Genomic DNA, 21565 nt, shown 5'->3' on the forward strand with positions numbered 1-21565 from the left:
AAAATTATTCTTATGTATACATTTAGGCATGCATTTATTGGTAATTTCCTATGTATCACATTACGCTCGTTCGCTGGCTGCATATGGCGAGTGGCTAACATCTTGAATGACACAGTAACCGCACGAGCAAAAATCATACTTTGCATGGAACGCCAAAAACATGCAGACAGTATTTAATACTTAAACAAACTTTTTATTCTGCACCATGGTTCGAGAACTCTCTCTCAATCAAGCAGAGCTGAGCATCAGACAAAGACCAATCCCATAAAGAAGTCAGGGGGCACCAGTTCAGCAAATACATAAGCAAAATAAAATCACAATCCACAGTGTGCGCCTAAAACAATACAAACTGGCCAAGCACGCAAACTGAGCCGTGAAATAGGTATGCAGAAAGATGCGACTGTGCTAGACAAGTAGCCTGGTGCTATTTAAAATATGGGCATCCTGGAAGAGGATTCCTCAAGTGTGTATATTACTCTGATTCCACAAGGGATATACGGTGCACTTAATACAACTATTAATACACAAGTACACAAACAAAATAATTGCACACAGTTATAAAAACACAAAACAACGAATACTGCATACAAATAAATAGTAAGACAGAAAGGAAGGTTTTCTCAGTTTCCAACCCTATTCTAGTGGGAAGGTGCACACTCATGGACAAAGGAAGAACTTTTGTGAAAGCTAAATGGGAGACTACTGCAAAGACCCATCCGAAACAGGGATATTGTTGGTGTCTGACTGTTAGGTTGATGCATTTGTGATGGGTGGGGGAGGGGGAGAAGAGAGACAGACAACAATATTACCTTCTTTTGGAGCCACATACACTTCTTTAGGGATAGGACCTTTTATTATATGTCAAACCACTGTTGACACGTTTCACCTTTTGTATGTAGTACAAAGATCTTCAAATCAGAAACACATTTTTATTGTAGCCAGTGAAGCAGGGCCTGTACTGGTGAATTGTGAACACAGTGTCCTATATTAGGACAGATATTTCTAAAGCCCTCTATACGCATTTTGTGTCCTGGCCAATAGCTTCTAAAAGTTTTTATGCCAGTAATCGGAAAATAGTGCACCCAGCTTGCAGTGTTGGCCCTCTTAGTGGGTGTTGCTCTTGCCGAATCCTAAGGGGCATGATACACCTCGTGAGTAATGGGGAGCATGAGGTAAGAGGGGCCAAAGGTACAGCAGCATTTTTGTGGTACGAGGGTTAGATATAAGAATATACTTGTTCAGGCCCAAAGCCGTTCTACATCCCTTAACCCTGGTGAATAATGGCTCTAACGCTCCAAACCAAGGATGAAGCCCAGAGCTGCAATCTATCCAACTCCCGCTCTGTTGTACAAGACCTTTGGAGGTCGTTCAAGAAGTAATATTAATGTGGTCTTTCTGTAGTGTTCCCAATGAGCTCTATTTTTTAATGTTCGCTCTGGAAACTTGTTCCAATGATCCCAGGGGCAGTAAAAACTGGGGCTGTGTTATATTTTTGAAGAATACTCTGAGGGCTTGAAGCCAAGCTGCCAATCAAATTCCCACTGAGGCATCGGAGCACTGGGCCAAGAAGGTCTGTTCTTCCCCATTTATTTGCGAACTGTTCTGCCCTGGATGATAAACTGGGCAGCCAACATGTAACTCATGGACAGAGGAACCCCCTTCCTTAAGGTTACTCTACTGAGGACAAACAGGGCTGGTTGGGAGTCAGGCGGTTGGGTGTCAAAGAAGGGTAAATATATGTAAACTTCCAGCATGTCATTACAAAGTATTACAGGCGCCAAAAAATCCAATAACCTCAAATTACAGCTTGTAAATATATGTGGTGAAATACGTTTCTGGCATATTTGTGGTGCTTGAATGAATGTTTTCTCGAAAATGTACATTTTTGTAAATATTGTTTTAGGGTCATATGCTTATAAATGGTCACTTCATGTGCCTCGGTGTTGAAACTTTGGTATTTCACCAGGTCAAGTAGGGTGCGAGGGCTGAATGCACCAACTGGGCTCTCTCTGCTCATAAATCTGACATTAAGTGTTCTAGAAATAAACAGTGGAAGAAAATCTTGTGTAATGAAAAGAGGGACTTGGGAGAAAGGTTGTGAGAAGACGCAGGAAGGTTTGTGAGGTATAAAGCAACATAGAAGCACCGGTAGTTGAATTGAGTAAGCCCCAGCTCAGGTGACTGAGGCAGAATTAAGCCTTCTTAGGACAGGCTGGTGTGCAGGGTCCCTGCTCATGGTAAAAGTGAACCCTTTGGTATAGCCGTAGCCATGGTGTGATTGGATGAGAGCAAGGTAGAGTACCCATGGACAACGATATGCAGTTGGAAAGTGAGCCAGAAGCTATTGCTTTGCCAAATTGTAGACATGACAATCATTGTATGACATGGATCAGCCCTTATTACTTAGTAGTCAGGACAATCAACAGTGATTGGCTAGGAAGAACAATGGCCGATCTGCTCCGAGGAGAACTCTAACAAAAGTTGCAGGAGTAGTTTGGATAAAAACGGTAATGTGTTAAAATTCATCATCTAAAGACAGGTCATTTGCTGTCGAGTAACTTTTCCCTTTCTACAACTGACAACATAGCTGCTGTTCACAGTGAGATGTAGGTTGTGGGGCACCTCTGGGTATGATCTGAAACTAGCTTCATTGTTCAAAGGTACTTTCAAACTCCGACAGAGTCCAAAGGCAAAGTCTGCTTCTTATTGCCAAGAGGCTACTGCAAACAAAGAGCTGAGTGGCCTATGGTGTGAAGTCCATCATTATGGCTTCTTAGGCAAGATGGCAACTTCACACTGCATCATACTGAAGCAATATCTCCCCAAAGATCTCCCACATATCCAACCTGCAGGAGGGACCTGTACAGCCGGTGAAGAAAGGAAGTTCATTGATTCACTTCATTAAACAGATATCACAGTGTAGGAATTTCCATCACCGTGTGATAAGAGCAGTAGCTCCCTCCCTTCATTGCTTCATCGTATGCCTTGCCAAGCTTCATGTGCCAAGCTGCCGAGCTCAGCCACAGAGGCTGTGCCCAGCAACGTGAATTTCCATAGTGCAAAAGCATTGTAAACAAACCCTCAGGCCCCGTAAGAAGATGCATGCCACATCTGTCACAAAGGCTTCAAAAATGCGCTCATCATAGTCACAGAGGAAAAAAGGGAATTTATTTTGACGAAAGGTTGGTGCCCATCTCTTCCCCAGCAATAGCGGTCTTTTGGAAACATCAAGTACCAACCTGGCATCCTAATGTTTTACCTAAAATGTGGTACATTTTGCCTTTAAAGAGTTTCAGAAACCAAGCATTACAGAAGGTCCCGATAGCATAGGCCGGACAGCTTCCTAATCTTATTGTGTTTCTGTATTTAACAATTCAAGGTAATTTCTAGGATGCGCCCTGAAGACTGCTATTCTTCACACCAGGTTAATGCTCAGCTCTAAAGTATTTCTCCAATATCTTCAGCATGAAATCTATGTGTCATTTAATCGCAGACCCACAAGGACTCCCGAGAAGAGGTACTGCTAATATTTATTCAAACCTGACAATATCAGGATGCATCCCCTCTCCTTAGAATACTCTGTTGGTACAACACAGTGCCACAATCTATTGCACAAAGATCCAGCCAATGTTGCTCACTCCTTGATGAAAGTGAAGACAAGTAAAATTAAATCGGGTGACGGTAAGGGTTGAAATGGAGACCAAGTTGGATCTATGTGTAAAAATAAGGCAGAAAATGGAAGCCTGAAATAAATACTTTAATCATTATCTAATATCAAAAGTTGTGTTTCAATAGAGTAACTACTTCTGTCGGTGGCCACATATAAATCTGTCTGTAACATTTGCTATTGCGATTACAAGCCGATGATGGTCAAAGAAAAGTGCAATAAAAATTCACCACAAAAGTGACAAAGACGTATGCAAATCACCACCCACTGCCCATGTGGGGGCACACTACCTCTATAGAGCACATGCTGACATTAAAACCTTTTGCAGACATACATATGTGTGGGTGGGATGCACATATAAGGCACTAACTGGGCCCACCCTTACCTGTCAATGATCACTGGGTCAGATGGTGTCTCATTCCTGTTGCCACAACTTTTCTTTTCACAGCATCGACTAGAGAAGGAAAAAAAGACATGAGAGGAATATTAAGGCCTACAGCATCAATTAAACCTTTAAAGCAAACGTCAAGGTGCCATTGGCCTTTCTTAACATGCTCAGGCCCCTCCACCTTCTGATCTCTTGTTCCTATCTCTTCTCCCTCTCAGCTTATCTCCTCTCTTGCTTCCCTATTCTTATTCATTCTACCCCCTACACCTATTTCCTCACCCTTTCAAAATTTCCTCTGGTTTTTCGATATATTTCCTTACTTCTTTTTTTTTCTCTCTATCCACCTCTTCTTTGTCTTTACCATCTCTTCTCTCCACAACATCTTATTTCGCTTCCCATCACTGAATCTGTCATATGCATCTGCTGTCTCACCGTTTCATAAATCATTCCCTCTATATATTCTCTATCTTTACCCCGCTCCCTTCTTTTTTCCCATTTCATCCCTTGAGCCCCTGTATACTTTCCCCTTCCCACCTCCACAGTTGTTTTCTGCCTTCTACTCTTTTTTACCTTGTTTCCTCTAGTTCTCCATTCCCCATTTTCAACTTTCTGTTCTATGTATCTTTCTGTCGCCTCTACCTTGCCCGCTATCTGTTCTGTTTTTCTTATCTACTTCTTCTTCATCAAGAGGGTCCTAAATATTGTGCTAAAAATATCATACCCAGAAAATATACTACCAAAATATTGTAAAGGTAAGTATTTATAGATAAGTTTAGATTTACTATTCTTACCTCTTCAATGCACCTTGATGATACATATATTGTTGAAGTATATAAATGTAGAGTTAAATGTTCAACCTTGTCTTTACACTACTGTTTCTCTGTGTCCTCTCTTCTCTATTCCCCCTCTGTCTTTCCCTCTCTGTCATCCATTTCTCTGTCTCCACTCTATATCTCCTCATTGTACGTCACAGAATTGTTGTCAGAAAGTTGTGGGTCATGAATATCGAAACTAAAATATTGAAGGGTTGCAAAATCATGAACAGAATATTGCAGGACAAAATATCACAGGGTAAGTTTATATAGATTTTCTATTCCTAACTCTCCATATTATTTACCTTGGTGATATCTATATCTTAAAGGTACATAGATGTGATGTTAAGAATAGAAATTCTATACTTCCCTTTGTGCAGTTAGAACTCCAATATTTAATCCCACGATATTCTGGTCACAATAATGCGACCACTGGATATTTTGACTTTGATATTCCCTACCAATATAATAATGAATATTGCCAAACATAATTTTGTATTGTGAATATTGTTACTAAAAGGTTTGTCCTACTGGGTATAGATTTTCTATTATTAACTCCAATAGGGAGATATTTTGTAAACAATAAATAAGGTAAACATTTGTGTCAGACACTTTTCTGGTACCATGCCCTTTCCCCACCTATCTTATCTCAATTTCACCCTGGGTGCAAATTGTCTCCCAAATTTCTCTTATTACAATATTTCAACCTTCCCATATCTTTTCTCTCTTTCCTTTAAATCCTGTCCCCCCGTTCATCGCCTCTCCTTTATATTTTCACCTCAATATGTTTCCCACCCCCTTCTCTCTTCGTCTGTCTCCCATCCCTTACTCTCATGTCTCCCATATCTCCTCTCTCTGCAAACTGCCTATATCTTCATGTCTGCCCTCTCTTTCTCTGTCTCTTATCTTTCCCATATTCACATCTTTGCCCAGTCACCACCTTCCTCACTCTTCCTCTTTCCCCATTCATCTATGTTCCTTTCTCAGTCCACAGCTCCAGCAGGCTGAGCTCATAAGCATATTTCTGTGCTTGACTTAAACGTTATTATCAGGTAATTACTGTTGCAAAATATTGAAATCATGAAAAGCGTGTCATTTATTCTCTGTCTAATGTATGTACATTGGGTTGGGTTGGCATGTTTATGTGGGAAGTATAATACCTCCTTGATTCTCAATGAATTGTTAGAACATGGTCTATAGCTTAATCCAAAATGGACCTGTGACCATCTACTCAGTAAGAGGTAAAAATAAATGCACTATTGAACTGCCCAATGCCACATATGTCAAATAGCATAAAAAGGAAAGAAAAGAAGGAGGGAGTCAACCCAATCAATTACATTAAATCAAAAGGGTAATAATGTTGATTGAAAGTAAGTATCTGTACACTTGTGGTTGAGGACTTACATAGTGCAGACCTAACTACAAACCAACAAAGCACTTTACAATGAAGGGGAGGTTGAGAACCTCTTTAGAGCACAGGGGAAGCTGTTAGACTTAGCTAACACAAGCAGGACAGTTACAGGAAGGAAAGAAGGGGCATTGTGGGCTTCAGAATGACGAGCAACAGTTGAGCAACAAGGGGCAGACTGGGGGTTAAGGGGTAGCTCTGGGCTAAAGCGATTGGGACTACACACAAAGCACTCGTTTGGAAGTAACCATGAGGGTAGAATGTGATGTTGCCTGAAGAGTGGGATTTTGAGATCTTTTCTAAAACACGGAAGGGAAGGTGCAGAGCAGATTTCGAAGTAGTAGAAAGAAAGAAGGGGCTCAATTAAATTAGATAAGGCAAGGGAGGGAAAACGTATGAAGAAAGCACAAAGAAAGATATAAAATAAAATAGAAAATAAAGAAACAATTGAAGAGCCCTAGTTAGTGAATGAAACAAAAGGGGAGGAAAACACAAAAAAATGGTTTGTTGTAGTTGAAAAAATGCATACAGTCGGTTACACAACTTTTGAGTCGTTCAGCTTCCTTTCAAAAGTAGATGTAAAACCCATTTTCCACCCTCTGCATTTACCACAGGTGTTATTTGTGTGTCTCTGTCTGTTTATGTTTAATAAAGTAGAAGAAACCTGCACCAATTTAGCCCAGGGAAATGTTTATCACCAGTTTTTCAAAAATCTGTAGAAAAGTGCCAGGGGACAGAGAGAATAGTGATGAGGTTGCTAGGCGACAGCCACCACCTCACATCCCCTTCATCCCCTGTGTAATGCCTTAACCATTCCCAGGCTGCCGTACACAGCGTCGTACGGCTGCAGGAAACACTTTCTCATGAACCAGTAAGATAGCTGAGTCGGTTGAGTGGCTGCTGCTGGGATTTGTGAATAAACTTGAGGTCACAATTTACGAATTAACGTTTCACTCTTTCAAATATGAGTCGATAAGTACCACTTACATATGTTTAATAATAAATTGCATGCTGAAAAATTCTTGAAATTATTTAAGAGTTATATTAAAGAAAAATATTATTATTGTGTAGTGTACTTTGGATACATGCTTAGGAATCAAAATATTATTTTTTTATGCAAAAGACGACAGAACGATGAGACTGAATAATGTTTCACGACATTGAAATTAACCACACCCTATTTGAGGTTGCTGCATATTGTCTTGATAAACTTAACACAAGAAACCCCGTTTCTAAGAATGCTTCAAATACGTATAATGGGGATAAGGTTTGCTTGCGGTCAGTATATCCTGGCTGAAATCATATGATCTCTGTTAAGCGATTTAAACACAGCTGTGCCACCCATCGAGTGTCATTATTTTAACCAGTTATCTAATAATTCTTATATTGGTCGCTAATACTTGTATCCGTTGAAGGATATGATGTGTGATGAAAGTTCACAGATGTTTCTGCTGATTATTTGTACTGGGAAATAGCAGGTGTGATTAACTGTGCTTAAGTTGCCACTAACAGATCCGAAATAAGAAGTTGCATTGCTTATAGATGTTTTTTTAAAAGTTTTGGTGCACAACACCGCACAGCTGTTGGGCTTTTTTTGGGTACTGGATATCTGTAGGCCCCAGGAGTTCCTATATGCTTTGGATGGGCTGACATAATTACCTACTCTATACCAACCTGTTGTAGTTGTCACTATCCTTATTGTTTTGTTCGTGAACTTTGCATTTTCTATGACCAATGTAATTGACTCGATTTGTGAACTGTTGAGGTTGGTAGTCAAGTACTCCCCACGGAGGAGGTGTGATAATCTCTTCCCTTGTGATCAAGGTGGTCCTTAAAATTGAAGAGGTAATATTAACTTATTTTTCAAAAGATTGCAAGGTCAACTAAATTTAAGAGATTTTGTGTATGTTGAATTATATTACCTTTAAATATGTAATTTAACCATGGTTTCACCTTCCCCACCAAAGCTATGAACATAAAATTGAACATCAAATTAGAAGTTTGCTCATATATGCTTTCTCCTACATTTTGGGCTTCTTAAAGAATGTTATAGCAGTAATTTGGTCAGGTGGAAACGTTTGGTATAGTAACCTGACGCAAATTTGCAGTAGCAAAATGTTTCTTTTTTTCGTTTCACTGTGTGGAAACTATTTTCAGCTGATACTCCTTGCCTTAAACTTCAAATAAGATCAATTTTCTAATGTCCATGAACTTCCATACATCTTCCTAACGAAACCTGGAATTTTGAACCTGAAGAGCTTTTTCTGGGTCCAGGTGAATATCAGCGTATTGTCTGTATTCTCTAGTTAAGTTAAATTAATTTGATAATTGCTGTGCATTTAGCTAAATCAGTTTAAATGTCCACATGGACATATATCTATGGCTGTGTTATTATTAGGGAATCCGGACCTATAGATACACAAATACAATACCTGTTACTATAAAAAGTTACTTATCAATCAGCAATGTTGGATAAAGGCTAGTCATTACAATAACACTTGCTAAATTCATCCAAACACTCGTAAAACATCAATCTTTCACTTATGTAGGACAGGAGCATGATATTCATTCAATTCAGAGTGTTTGTAGATTTATAACCACTGCGGCAAAAGGTAGAGCTTAATGACTCAAACAGCAAATTGAGATTTAAAACAGGACTTTACATGGAAATGTCTACTTGATCTTTAAACCAGTGTAAGTATTAAACCTAATGACTTTGAGTGAGTGGAGAGGGATTTCCAGAGATGAGTTTCAACTGCAAGTAATGGCTTAGATATAAGAGAGTGATAAGGGAAACGTGGTTTAGAGATGAGAGAGTCAGTAGAATGAAATGAGATGTTAACCAATAGTTTAGAAAGTCTATGAGGAGTTAAAACTAGTCCTTCAGGTGGAGAGAATGGAACAGTTTGGAGCAAGTGGCACTGAAGGAAGCTAGCAGGTAGAGATTTACAGTGTGTTAAAGCAAGTCAAGAAGGCCTCTTAGAGATTTAACATAAATGATGAGTTCCTGTAGATATTGAAACCAATGACTAAGAACAGAGGGCTACTATGAGTTCAAACTATTGACTCACAGTGGAGATGGGTGGCATAGAATAAACTAGGGTTTTGGAGCGAGTGGATGGGACTAACAGATATTTAAACTCTGATTTGTAAGGTAAGGGCTTCAGCTGAATTATTTATCTCCTTACTGCTGCTGCATTTGTGGATGGATTGTGTGAACGGAATGCTTATATTTCCCCATGGTACACATCCGACTTGAATTATTCCGAGCCCCAGCAAACAGATGGAAGGGTGTCCTGCTGGCACTAAACAGAAAGTGACTATAAATCTGTCATAACTGCAGAAACTGTATTTGACTGGAGCAGCATGGGTATGTCAAAACAGCACGTTTTTGTCATAAACATAAATGCTGTGCAAAGCACTGCACTAAAACTAAAATCACACTGTTGTGCCTTTTAGAGAACAGAAAATAAAACAGGGAAGAGGAGCGCTAGTGAGTGTTTTGCATTTTGTGGCAGAGGCCATGTCATCAGCAACAAAATTATCACTGTTTAGCATCCACAAAGCCACACCAAAGTCTTCCCTCTTTTATATTGGGAACTTAACATTCGTCGCAGTACTCTTCAAGACATGGGTATTTGTATGTGGGATCCTTTTATTCCTTAAACACACAGAAGTGCATATCATAGTGTGTTTTCACAGAACAAAGAATTATATTGGAATACACACCATTCAGTCCAAATATATTAATAGTACTTGATGGTCCATCAAATAATTACAAAAATGTGAAAAATCTGTGTGTGTATGTGTCGTGGCAGCGAAAATAAATGTCTCCCAGAGAAATAGCTTACTTGAAAGTAATAATAAACCTTCATTCACTCAGGTATAGTTAAACTAAGACTACTTGCTACCTGAGGGATTCCATGCTGAAATCACAACAAGGCAACAGAGCAAAGCAGTGTGCAGTTCAACTATGCTGCTTATGTGCTGACAGTGTACTGCAATCTTACAGCTCTATTCAATGTGCTGAACAGTGTCTATTGCTTGTGAGTGTAACTCCTTCAGATTATGTTCTGCATGCATATTTGTGAGTGTTTTAATTTATGAAGGCTGCCCTGAAAAAAACCTGGGGCTATTGAATACTCCCTGACGCACCTTAACAAGATCTTGCACAGTGCTTCGGCCGCATCCATATATAAGGTCATAAAGGCCACGCTCTTCCCGGCAGAACACTATGGGAAATCGGCTTTTCTGGACGCATGTTACCCCGCTTTAGAAAAGTTCCAATGGACAGCCTACAAGAAGGTATTTGAACTGAACAAATTAATAAGGAGGGCCGGGATGTGCCTGGAACTCGGCTTCCCAAGACAGTTGCTTACATTTGAGGCTGATACCCAAACTTTTACGTAAGAGTTCTTAAAGCTCCCCCAAATACTTTAAAATCTTGTCTAAAAGAGACATTTCAGACAGGAGGAAATCCCTGGCACTGACAAGTTCAAAGGGCGTTAACATCTCTCCAAATAGAATGCCTTGCACTGATCGCTGAGGACATTCCCTTCTTAGCCTGGAAAAGGCCATCAATAGGCAGCTGACTCCAACTACATACATACTGGACTCACGCACTTTAAAGTCTGCATATCTGTTACACCCACTGAACAACTCTTACCTTGGGGGGAAGCCACAACCATATCTTCTAGAAGCCTTAAACGAACCAGCTCGTAGAAACCTTCTATTCATGCGACTCTTGGGTCTTCAGGGGGCGGATTTTAACTCTTGGGTTCGACCCGACAAGAAGAGGTCCTGCAGACTTTGCAACTACAAGAACGAATCCTGTGCTGCTGTCCTGCGCTCCATGCTCACAGGAGATCCCTCCTGAAACTGTTATAGTTATAGAGGGGAATTTGCTCCTGCTTGGAGGCCTCTTCGCTGTGCTTTTTTTATGCAGATACAAGAACCCTATCCAAGTCTGGCAAATATGTCAGTTTTCTAGAAGGCTGATACAGCAGAGCTCCATTCTGATATTTTTTTGCAGAAACTGATAACAGACTACCTGGGGTCAAACATCGAATTAAGTCCAGGAGTGTCAACACTAATTTTACTTCAAAACTGTTCAGATCCACACTTGTTGCATGAAAAATCTGGAAAGGATCTGTAAAGTAAGTTGCAGAAGGAAGATCCAAAAGCATCCTTCTCATTCAATAAACTAGGGCTCATTTGGTTTGCAAATTCTCCAAAAGAGTTCATGCACTATGCATTAAGTTTAGAAGAGAGTGCCAGCTTATGTTGATACATGCCTCCTGATTGGAAATCTTTCAATGCTTAAAAGTGGGTATACATACTCATGATAAGTAGGCTTCCTTTTGTTATTTGACTATGTCGAAGCGTGATTTACTTTTTTTTTTTTCAATTTGCCTTGAAATTTATATTGATTCTTCCATGAGTTTTTGCTTTTTACTTTTGTGTCTTTTCACTACTGTGCCTTTTCCATGCTTTCAGAGAGAAGCTATTTCTTGATGACTGAAAAAAACATTGGAACTGAACACTCACAAGCCTATTCCTATGAATACCTTTTTTTTTAACAAACTAGACTAACCTATTGCTTGAATCTGTTATATGCAACATAAGTGGAATAAGCTAACATATGTTTAGGACTTAACACCTAGATTTTATGTGTTTTTCAAAATCATCAACAAATGGAAGGGATTAATTAAGACAGAAAGTGTACACAAGTGCCATTTTGGCATTGAATCAAGTTTACTGCACCTCTCTGGAATAACAATAGCCTTGTTGAGTATTATAAGATCTCTGACGATGAACAAAACACGGCACAGACTGATATACAGGACTATTTGAAGATTCAAGTGACACTGGAGTTTGAAATGTGGTTAAGTCAGCTGTCCAGAATGTTTTGCTACATGTATTGTATAAGTGTACACATTCATGCACTCACACACCTACTTATTCATGCATTCATACTCAACTCAGTTGCACATTTAATGGAGCCAATACATAAAGCCATTCATGAGGACTGAATTAGTGTTCCTGTAGTGCGACCTTCACATACTCTTAAATGCCTTTTTGAACTGATCCCAAAGCGTCTAAAATTAGACTATTCATATACAATTAGTACAAAGAGAAAGGGTTATGCCCTCTTTACACTTGTACTAATCGGGAATTGGATGTTTCAGGGCCAATTCACAAAGGTATTATGATTATTCGCAGTCGTACTCCTTAATGCCTTTGTGTATTAGCCTCAGTATGCAGACAGACAAATATCCTTAGACCATTCTTGACTGGCTGTTCTTGTCTAAAGCTTCATTGTTTAAAAAAACTTGACTTAATTTGTCACCCTGACCACTTCAAATAATTGTAACGCTGATTGAGATATCTTATGGTCACTGGAAATCTAGTGGGAAAAGTGAGGGCCCTATTTTTGGTCAACTGGAATATATCCAGTGTAATGAAGGATATGTTTGGTTCACCAAAAGGTAGTAGGAAGAATGAAGGACATGCTTTGGCCAACTGGTACGTATTGAGTCCTGTGAGATCCATGTTTACTCACTGGAAATCTAGTGGGGAAAGTGAGAGATTTGTTTAGCCCGATGTAAAAGTAATGAGTGCAGTGAAGAATGTGCTCTAGTTAACGCAAATCATGTGGGAAAAATGTGGGGCTTATTTGGCCAACTAGGATATATTGAGCAGCGTGAAGGGTATATCCCAGACCCTTGAAACATATAGGAAAATTATGGGCTGCTTTTGGCCCATAGAAATGCATTAATTGCAGTAACTTGTCTGTTACAGATGCTGCAATCTGGAAAGAAAAGTGAGAGGTTTGTTTTGGTCTAGTGAAATGTACTGTGTACAGTAAGGGGCGTGATCTTGTGAAATAAAATGCATTTGGCACTGTGGTAAATATGCTTTGGGCAATTTAAGTGCTCCAGAGAAAGTGGGAGACACTCACTTATCAAATGAAATGTTCAATGTAAGTCCACGAGGAAGGTATTCTTGGCCAATTTTCTGGAAAACCATTGAATAAGTAAATGATGGAGTTCTAATCAGATTCTTTGTATGTAAATGTAGCTTCAAAAACTGCAGAAAGTGGAATAGCACTAATGTTTGTATGATGGGCAGGTGCTATCAAGTTCTCAGTACCTGCACTTCTTTAAATTGGAAGAATTAATACTGGCACTTCTCAGCACAGCTCAAATTATTTTAAGGGGACAGTACCAGCAATTATCAGCAGCTCTAGGACAATTAGTACCTGCACTTCTAAATTTCAATTTCAAGCACTGATAAACACAAAAGCAAGCAGATGGAGAAGTGCAGATACTCACTATCCCACAGGACCTGTATTTGCTCTAAGAACTGCAGGTACTTTCCCACTAAAAGTAATGCAACCTGCTGAGAAGCAAGAGTACTGTCCCTTTCCAATTAAAGAGTTACAGGTATTCAATACCTAGCCATGAAGGCACTGAGCAGACCACTACAATCGTTTTAACATGAGCACGCCTCCATCTCTCCCCCACCCACAGGAAAGCCCCTCAATCTGTCTGCAGTCTGAGCCCCAGCGTGGAGGCCTTTGTCGAGCTGTCGCCCCTCCCCAGCTCCTCCCCTAGGCTGCCTAACAAAAGTGTCCAAAGTCACACCATCTGGCCGCTAAAGACCGGCTCCCAGTGGCCGGCTGGCCTCGCTGATTAGGGGAGCTGTCGGTGCCGAGCCCGGCGGTGCAGGTCCCAGCTGTGCCCTGCCGGGCTTCAGGCAGCTCTGTTATTAGGCAGCTGGGGGCCTGGGGACCGCTGCTGTTCCGTCTGTAATGTGCCCGAGCCCCCCAGCAGGCGGGTCGGCAGGGGGAGAGAGAATCACAAGTGCGACCGCCCCCACCCTTAGAGGGTAATTGGCAGAACAAGAGCGTATCAAGGCATATATAGGCGGGAGCCCCGCGCTGGCACTTTCTGCATGTATGGGCGAAGAGGCGTGTCCCTTGTGTGCGTCAAACGCCTCTCGAACTACAGAATGCGGAGTATGCTGTGTGCGAATCTGAAATCAGGAGTATGAGCGCGCGCGTGCCTCAGTGCGTTTAAGTGTGTGTATGTCAGACTGTGCCCCACTTCCTCGAAGACTGTTATTCGAATTACAAAAGAAATCGTAGACTGTGTGCCACTTTATTCGTGCAACATTGTGTGGGAATGCACTGCTGAGCTTGGGAGTCCCGTTGCGTGTGCCTGCATGCGAATGTTACTGACCGTGCTGTTGTGTGTGGCCCACTATGTGTGTGTATGTGCCACTGTGTGCGAGTGCGTTTAACTCGGTGTCTTTGTGTGTGTGTGTGTGTGCGTGAGAGAGAAAGAGGGTACTGTGTGGCCTACCTGTGTGTATGCCACTAAATGCATGAGCGTATGTCTGTGTGTGTGTGTGGGGGGGGGGGGGTACTGTGTGTGGCCTACTCTGTGTGGGTTTTTGTGTGTGTCACTGTAGGTTTGTGTGCGTGTCCCACTCTGTGTATCTGTATGAGTGTGTTAGTGTGCGTGCACTACTGAGTGCGTACCACTGTGTGTACCTATGTATGCGTGGGCGCGCACTTATATAGATAGACACACGGCGAATATTCAGTCTGTATGTAGTGTACGTCACACGTCATTCGCGGTCGCTTTATTTTATTTTGATTGCAGTATAAAAACAGGTGTTACAAAAACTGTACAAAATAAATGTCTTGCGACTGCTGAGCAGGAATATAAATATTTGATGTGCGTGTCTGATGTAGACAAGTGCATTTTATCTTCGTTTCTGTGTCTTCGGTGATACATCAGTTCAGAGACAGCTATTGTATGTACACAGAAGAGCTCCCGGCTGCCTGCTCGGGTTAGGGCACTCACTGTACACATGGCATAACACATTGGGTACTATAAACAAAGTAGCAGAGCTATATATTGCACGCAAAACGGAAAATACGCACTCTGGCACCGCGTGGCATGGAGTGCACGCGGCGTCGTCCTGGTGCGTAATAAGAGCCGCGCCTCAGCACGGTACACGAGGTGATGTCACGGGCTCTCTGAATAATCACAGCATAGGAGCCGTGGTGCACGTGCACTGTATTGAGTGCGTGATTATGGCACTGGTGTGTGGGCAGTATGCATTTGGCAAAGAAAGGGGCACTGTAAACAGGGCAGGGTTGCGGGCCACTGCGCACAATCGCCCCTGTCCCCGTCTGTGTCCTGTGCCAGTGTCCGGCTTGTGCCATGTGCACCGTGCGCTTTGAATGCTTACATTACCCCGGCACCATACCATGATAGTATACACGCCGCGGCCCGGCCTCAGTGCTATTACCGGGCACAGTGCCCATCGCCCGTCTCTTGTGTGCTGTACTCCGGCACTGCTGCAGGGGTTAGAGGCCCTGGCACTTGCGATGTTCACCTTACCTCGTGCACCGCCCCTAGTTGGTTGCACCACACTCCGGCGTGCCGGCATTCTGTACAGTACCGTGGCACCAGAACCATAATTGAACAGAAAGTGCGGGTATGTAAGGGACTGATGACTTTATGCACCGTAGTAGGACTGGGGCGCAGTACACAGGGCACGGGTGCCTCGGCAATGTGCCCGGTTTTGCCACCGGGGCCGGGCATGTGCACAATCATGGGAATGGCGCTTCAGTAAAGTACGCACGCCAGGAACATTGTAAACAAGAAACGGGCGCAGAGCGTTGTGCCCGGTCTTGGCACCGGGGCCGGGCATGTACACAATCATGGGATTGGCGCTTTGGTAAAATACGCACGACAGGGGCACTGTAAACAAGACACGGGCGCAGGGCGCTGTGCCGGGTCTTGGCACTGGGACTGGCACAATCGGTCCCAGGGTAACGTAGCAAAACAGGGGCACGGTACACATGCCATGGGGCGGCGACCGGGCGCATAACTTGGACGCCAGGATACTGACACTAGTGCCAGGGGTGATTTAAGGGCAGTGCGCGCACTAAGGAGCCGGGGATTGTAACACAACACAGCAGCGCTGGGCGCAATACACCAACAAAGGGCGCCAGAGCTTTGTGCCCATCCATGATACTGGGCGGGGTGCTGCACACGCCGTGGCAGTGCCCCTCGGTAATGCACGTGTTAGGAGTATTGTAAAGCACAATATATATAATGAAGAGGGCAAGGAATGTAACACGCGCAGATCGCATAGCACAATCCTTATGACGGGCCTGGAGGCGCCGGGCTCATGAGAGGGCACAGCGGCACCACATGTATGACAGGCGCGCATGAACTGTAAGAAATACACGTGACAGGCTCGCGGGAAGTGGAAACACGGCTGACGCACCCGGTAAAGTGTGCGCGCAGCTTCGGCAACTTTTACGACCAGACACAAAGGCTGAGGGGGAGTTTCATGGCGTCCAGCAACCACTTGTAGTTTATGTATTGGAACAATGCGACAGATTTATTGCACTATTCTACTCAGTAAAATGAATACAATGTAGATTAAAGTTGTTATTATTGCCACGAGTAATTTTAGTTTCGTGCATTACTGTCATTTTTAACAACACACCCATTATAGTTATTTTTATGTTTTGGCTAAAAGGTATATTGTCAATGATGAATAATATCAGTAATGGTGACAATGGTAACGAAAACGGCGAATATTAATAACGATAAAAATAATAATATTTCAACGTAGTAGTAGCACTGTTACCACTAAACAAAATAATTATGTAGTGAAAAGATTTGGGGGAGAAAAAGCTATTTTAATTTGACCAGGGTAAAGTGTGTCAGGTCATTTTCCTCATCCTCATGAGCTATGAATACAGACCCACTTGAAACGAAATTATTATTATTATTATTATTATTATTATTATATAATATACTATCAATAGACGCTGTTTGTTTTATAATCACGAATATTATTAATAGTGATAATGATTATGTTATCATCATACTTCCAGCAATTCAACACTCCGGTACTTTAAACGAAATAAACGAAAATAAAAATAACAATGAACGTACATAATAATAATAATAATAATAAAGGTAACGATAACAATTATAACACCAATCATATTAGCACAGTTATTGTTCAGTTTAGTGACAGGCATAAAGATCGATTTGTTATTTTTCCTTTCAGCACAACTATTTGGGAACTGGGACATTCGCGGGTTTGTAATCGAATTGCCGATTTGGTTTGATTTTAGTTAATAGTTAAAAGGCACAGGTGTTTGGTGTCTTCAGTCCCGGGTGCTTCTTTGCGCTCTAGTGTACGCTCCCGGGTCACAAGAGCTTCTGTCTGCCTCCGGACCTCGGTTTCTGGCAGGTTTGAATGGCTGAAAGTGCACTTTCTGCCCAGGCCTGCAGCGTGAAGTGAAAGCTCAGCATGTCACTCACAGCAGTTAAACTAGCTCTAACGTTGGCCACCACAAACAATCACACAAAAATGTCTCACACGCGCGTCCTTCCAAGATTTGGGGAAATATCTCCCCGCGTTTGGAAACTTTGTATATCAGCAAAAGCGATTCATGTTTTCTACCTGAGGGACTCGCGCATAAAAATCACAGCAAGTCGAAGAGATACTTGTCATAAAAACCACTAAAGCAGAGTACACCAAACTCCAACTGCTCGTCTCCACTCTGCAAGAGCGCTCTTGCGGAGGCCGTTTTAAAACACTTGTTGGCAGCTGGCTGTTCCCGCCGAGTCCGCACTCTGTTATGCAAATTACGAAGCCGAAAAGCACATCTAGCTGTGGAAAGGCGATAGAAACCAAGCGCCTCACAAACCTTGAACACAGCTGGGGTGTGCCAGGTAACGCACTAAAATCTCAAATCAGAAATTTAAAAATCGTTTATATCTTAGAGAAAGCTCAACTTTCCACAGGGTTTACATTTTGTGGCGCGGGGGTTTTAGTGCAGGCAGTACAGCACTAAAGGAGCGGCCGTGATTCCATTTGTTAATGTTGACATCTAGGAGTGTCATTTAATTTTAATGTCTTGCGGAATCAAAGGCGGACTGCATGGATGAGTGATTTTAAGGCGTTCGTTATTTAGCGCCAGTGCTATACAAATAATCCATTCATCCGTGTATATGGTTAATGACCAGCCATGAAAACCTTCCATAACTGGATAAGTGTCTGGTAAACAAAACACATAAACAATCGGCATCTATAGTATGTTACCGGAAGGTTCTTACAGGGTCAGACATAATACTCACATTCACGGTTCCTACAACATACCCCAGAAGTATGTACTCTGAGGGTATTTAGGCATAAATCAGACATAGTATGTATCCCCATAGTTCTTCCAGGATACATCAGATATAGTATGTAGCCTGAGGGGTCTTATAGACTATTATATCAGACCTATTAAATCAGACACAGTACTCATTAGCGGTTCTTACAACATATACAATTCACAGTGTGAACTCCGAGGGTTTCTACAACGTACACCAGAAGGATTATGCTCTCTGGGGCTAGTTAAGCATATATTAGACATAGTATGTACTCTGAAAGTTCTTACAAGATATATTAGATGTAGTATGCACTCCGAGGGGTTCTTACAGGATATTATATAGAACATAGTGCTCACCCTCAGGTTTATTTCAACACATAAAAGACACAATGTATACTCTGAAGGTTCCTACATCATACATCAGATGGAGTATCTACTCTGAGGGTTTTTACACCATATATCAAGCATAGTATGTACCCTGATAGTACATATGGGATACATGAAATATAGTATGTAGCCTGGGTTTTGTGGAATATTTCAGACATAGAATGTACTCTGGGGTATTTAAAGCCTATGTCAAATAGAATGTGTACTCTGAGGATTCTTATAGCATACTATCAACACAGTATTCACTAGGAGGGTTCCTTCGACATATAGCAGACATAGCATGTACTCCGAGGGTTCTTACAGCATATGTATCAGAAACAGCATGCACTCTGTGGGTTCTTAAAGCATACATCCTACATAGCATGTAATCTCAAGTTCTTTAACGGATATATCATGCACAATGTGTTCTCTTTTGGGGTTTTCACCACATACATCAGATATAGTATGTACCTTGAGGGTTTTTCAAGCGTCTGAGAGACATAGTATATTCTCTGGGGGTCCAAAAGGATATATCACACATAATATGTACTGTGATGGTTCTTACCTGCACATGACCTCGTGGGTAAGTAATACCCTACACATTTCTGGATTCTTGTTCTGCCCCTCGTAGGTAATGGGCTGTGAAAGTGTAAGTAAGAAAACCCAAGTTAAAATCTGTAATTATATGTTGTATAAATTAATAACTATACAACTCAAACATAGAACATTGAGCTGTATACATGGCATTTAGATGATAGGGAAGCCATTTTGAGAAGTGGTAAGGACCAATTGTGATGTAAACCCCCACTTCTAACACCATTACATGAGCTGACGATGACCACTACCACGACTTGCCCTTAGTTAGCCTGTCATTACCTAGCTCCAAAATACTAGTATTGAAGTTTGAAACTTTGCCCTGACAAAGCAAGGGTAGGACGAGATCATACTTCCGTGGGGGCATAAAGGAGCAAGGCCTTACTGACATAAGTGGCCAGCAATTGGTTTACTTGCCATATTTTCCATTCATCAGCACTAGTACAAATATTTGCAGAAACTACGTCAAGGTTTAACTGTACACTTCAGAATTATTACTAGAAAATGTTCTGGAAGCCTTTTGCTGACAGAGGAGATGTCTTGCATGACTAGTGGCACCAATATTTCCTCCCGTTATTCTTCAACTTTTCATGGCATCCTCTAAATGTAGAAGAAATGGTAGCTTGCAATAGTTGCACCTCTTCAGCCACATCCACTGTCTTTACTGGACTGATTAGTACTGGTACCATGGTCGGTCCAGTGGGCAGGGCACTTTACTGGTCAGTCAATGTAATTTTGTTGAGATTGTGACATGCATCTGGTTCGGGATCTCGTATAGAAGTAAGAAGTTATGAGGTGACACTGATTGACATTTCGTGGACTGGCACCACTGGAAGACTGCTCAATGAGGTATGACCAGTGGTGTTATGCAGGCCCCTTCAGCCTCTGCAGTGCAGGGGCCTTCACCCATCAGGGTCAGGACTATGATTATCTGTGACGTGGGAGAGGCAGTGGCCCCTCAACACAGGATGCAGGGGGGACCCGGCATTTTGTGTTACACCACAGAGTATCACAAATTAATCCATATGCACGATTCAAGTCAAAGTCAACCTGTGGTTTTATTAGCCAGCTATGCATTATTATTAAATCCACTGTTTGTGGCATTATTATGAGAAGGACAGAAGGGATATGCACAGGTCTTGACAGTTCCTAAGGCAAGTACCCCTACCTACCTGTGAAATGAGAAGTGCACTAATGAACCAAACTCTGACCCCCAACCCCGTAAGAAGTCCCATTGAAGAATGCTCTGTACCTGTTTTGTGACTGAATCGATAAGCCTGACAAAGAGGTCCTGTTCAGTTCTGACACCTGAGGAGAGCAAAGAGAAGGCAAGACACATTATCAGATTGTGGAATGGAAGAAAGCCGCCAAATCCCATATACACAAACATCGCCGGTGCAGCTGAAAGTCAGTGTTACTGAATATCAAGGTTATCTATTACTGACTTCACCTCATGCCTCTTTCTTCCACACCCTAGACTTGGTATCGCTTTATCTCAATCTTGCATGTTCATTCATTCCTGCTTTCTCACTTCTCGTCCTCCCTTTTTCTCACTTTTATGCCTACCTCTTTCTTGCTGTGGGGCCGAGTGATGATGAAAAATAAGTCATGGTCCTCAAAAATGAGTGCTGATGACCACTACCTACAACCCCTGCGAACATTAAGTACTGGTGTGTCCAGTTCATCCTGTGTAGTACATTGCCTGTCACCACTCACACACAAATAACATACACGCATGTGCGCGCACTCACCGTTGCTGTACAGGAGTTGCAACTTGTAGTGAGTACCATTATTGGTTTTCTCATTGGGCTGCTCCTGGGAACGAGAAGAAGACGTCAATTTGTAGTAAAAGTTTCAGGCAGATTGAGATTTTTGCAAATGCTCCAAAGCAGAGGGCTGCCAACTCATCTAGGTATCTATTGAAGATCTGCTGTCATGAGTCATTTTAGGTCGGGCTTGACACCGCAGAAAAGCATAGGAACTACTGTTACCAATTGTGTAAAATATATATAGAGTGGCTTTGGCCCCCATCCAGAGGAGTATTACTCTCTCATGGCATGCTATTGATTGGTTATTCATTCTGCCTTCAACCAACTGTTTGCATTGCATTGTACGAGGGACTACTTTA

At 41.9% G+C, this 21565-nt stretch overlaps 1 protein-coding gene across 4 annotated transcripts in view; it reads right to left on the reverse strand.

Annotated features, from left to right (window-relative positions):
- The window catches only part of EBF2 (EBF transcription factor 2), a 193842-nt gene that overhangs the window by 159061 nt on the left and 13216 nt on the right, over positions 1-21565 (reverse strand). For all 4 annotated transcript variants that reach the window (XM_069214155.1, XM_069214154.1, XM_069214151.1 and 1 more), the window contains exons 3-6: positions 21189-21252; positions 20690-20745; positions 19409-19482; positions 4053-4121 (exon numbers count right to left, since the gene is read on the reverse strand). In XM_069214155.1, the coding sequence (XP_069070256.1) occupies positions 4053-4121; positions 19409-19482; positions 20690-20745; positions 21189-21252 (263 nt within the window). The remainder of the gene's footprint in view (positions 1-4052; positions 4122-19408; positions 19483-20689; positions 20746-21188; positions 21253-21565) is intronic.

Source organism: Pleurodeles waltl, chromosome 11 (genome assembly GCF_031143425.1).
Source record: "Pleurodeles waltl isolate 20211129_DDA chromosome 11, aPleWal1.hap1.20221129, whole genome shotgun sequence".
Classification (NCBI taxonomy): domain Eukaryota; kingdom Metazoa; phylum Chordata; class Amphibia; order Caudata; family Salamandridae; genus Pleurodeles; species Pleurodeles waltl.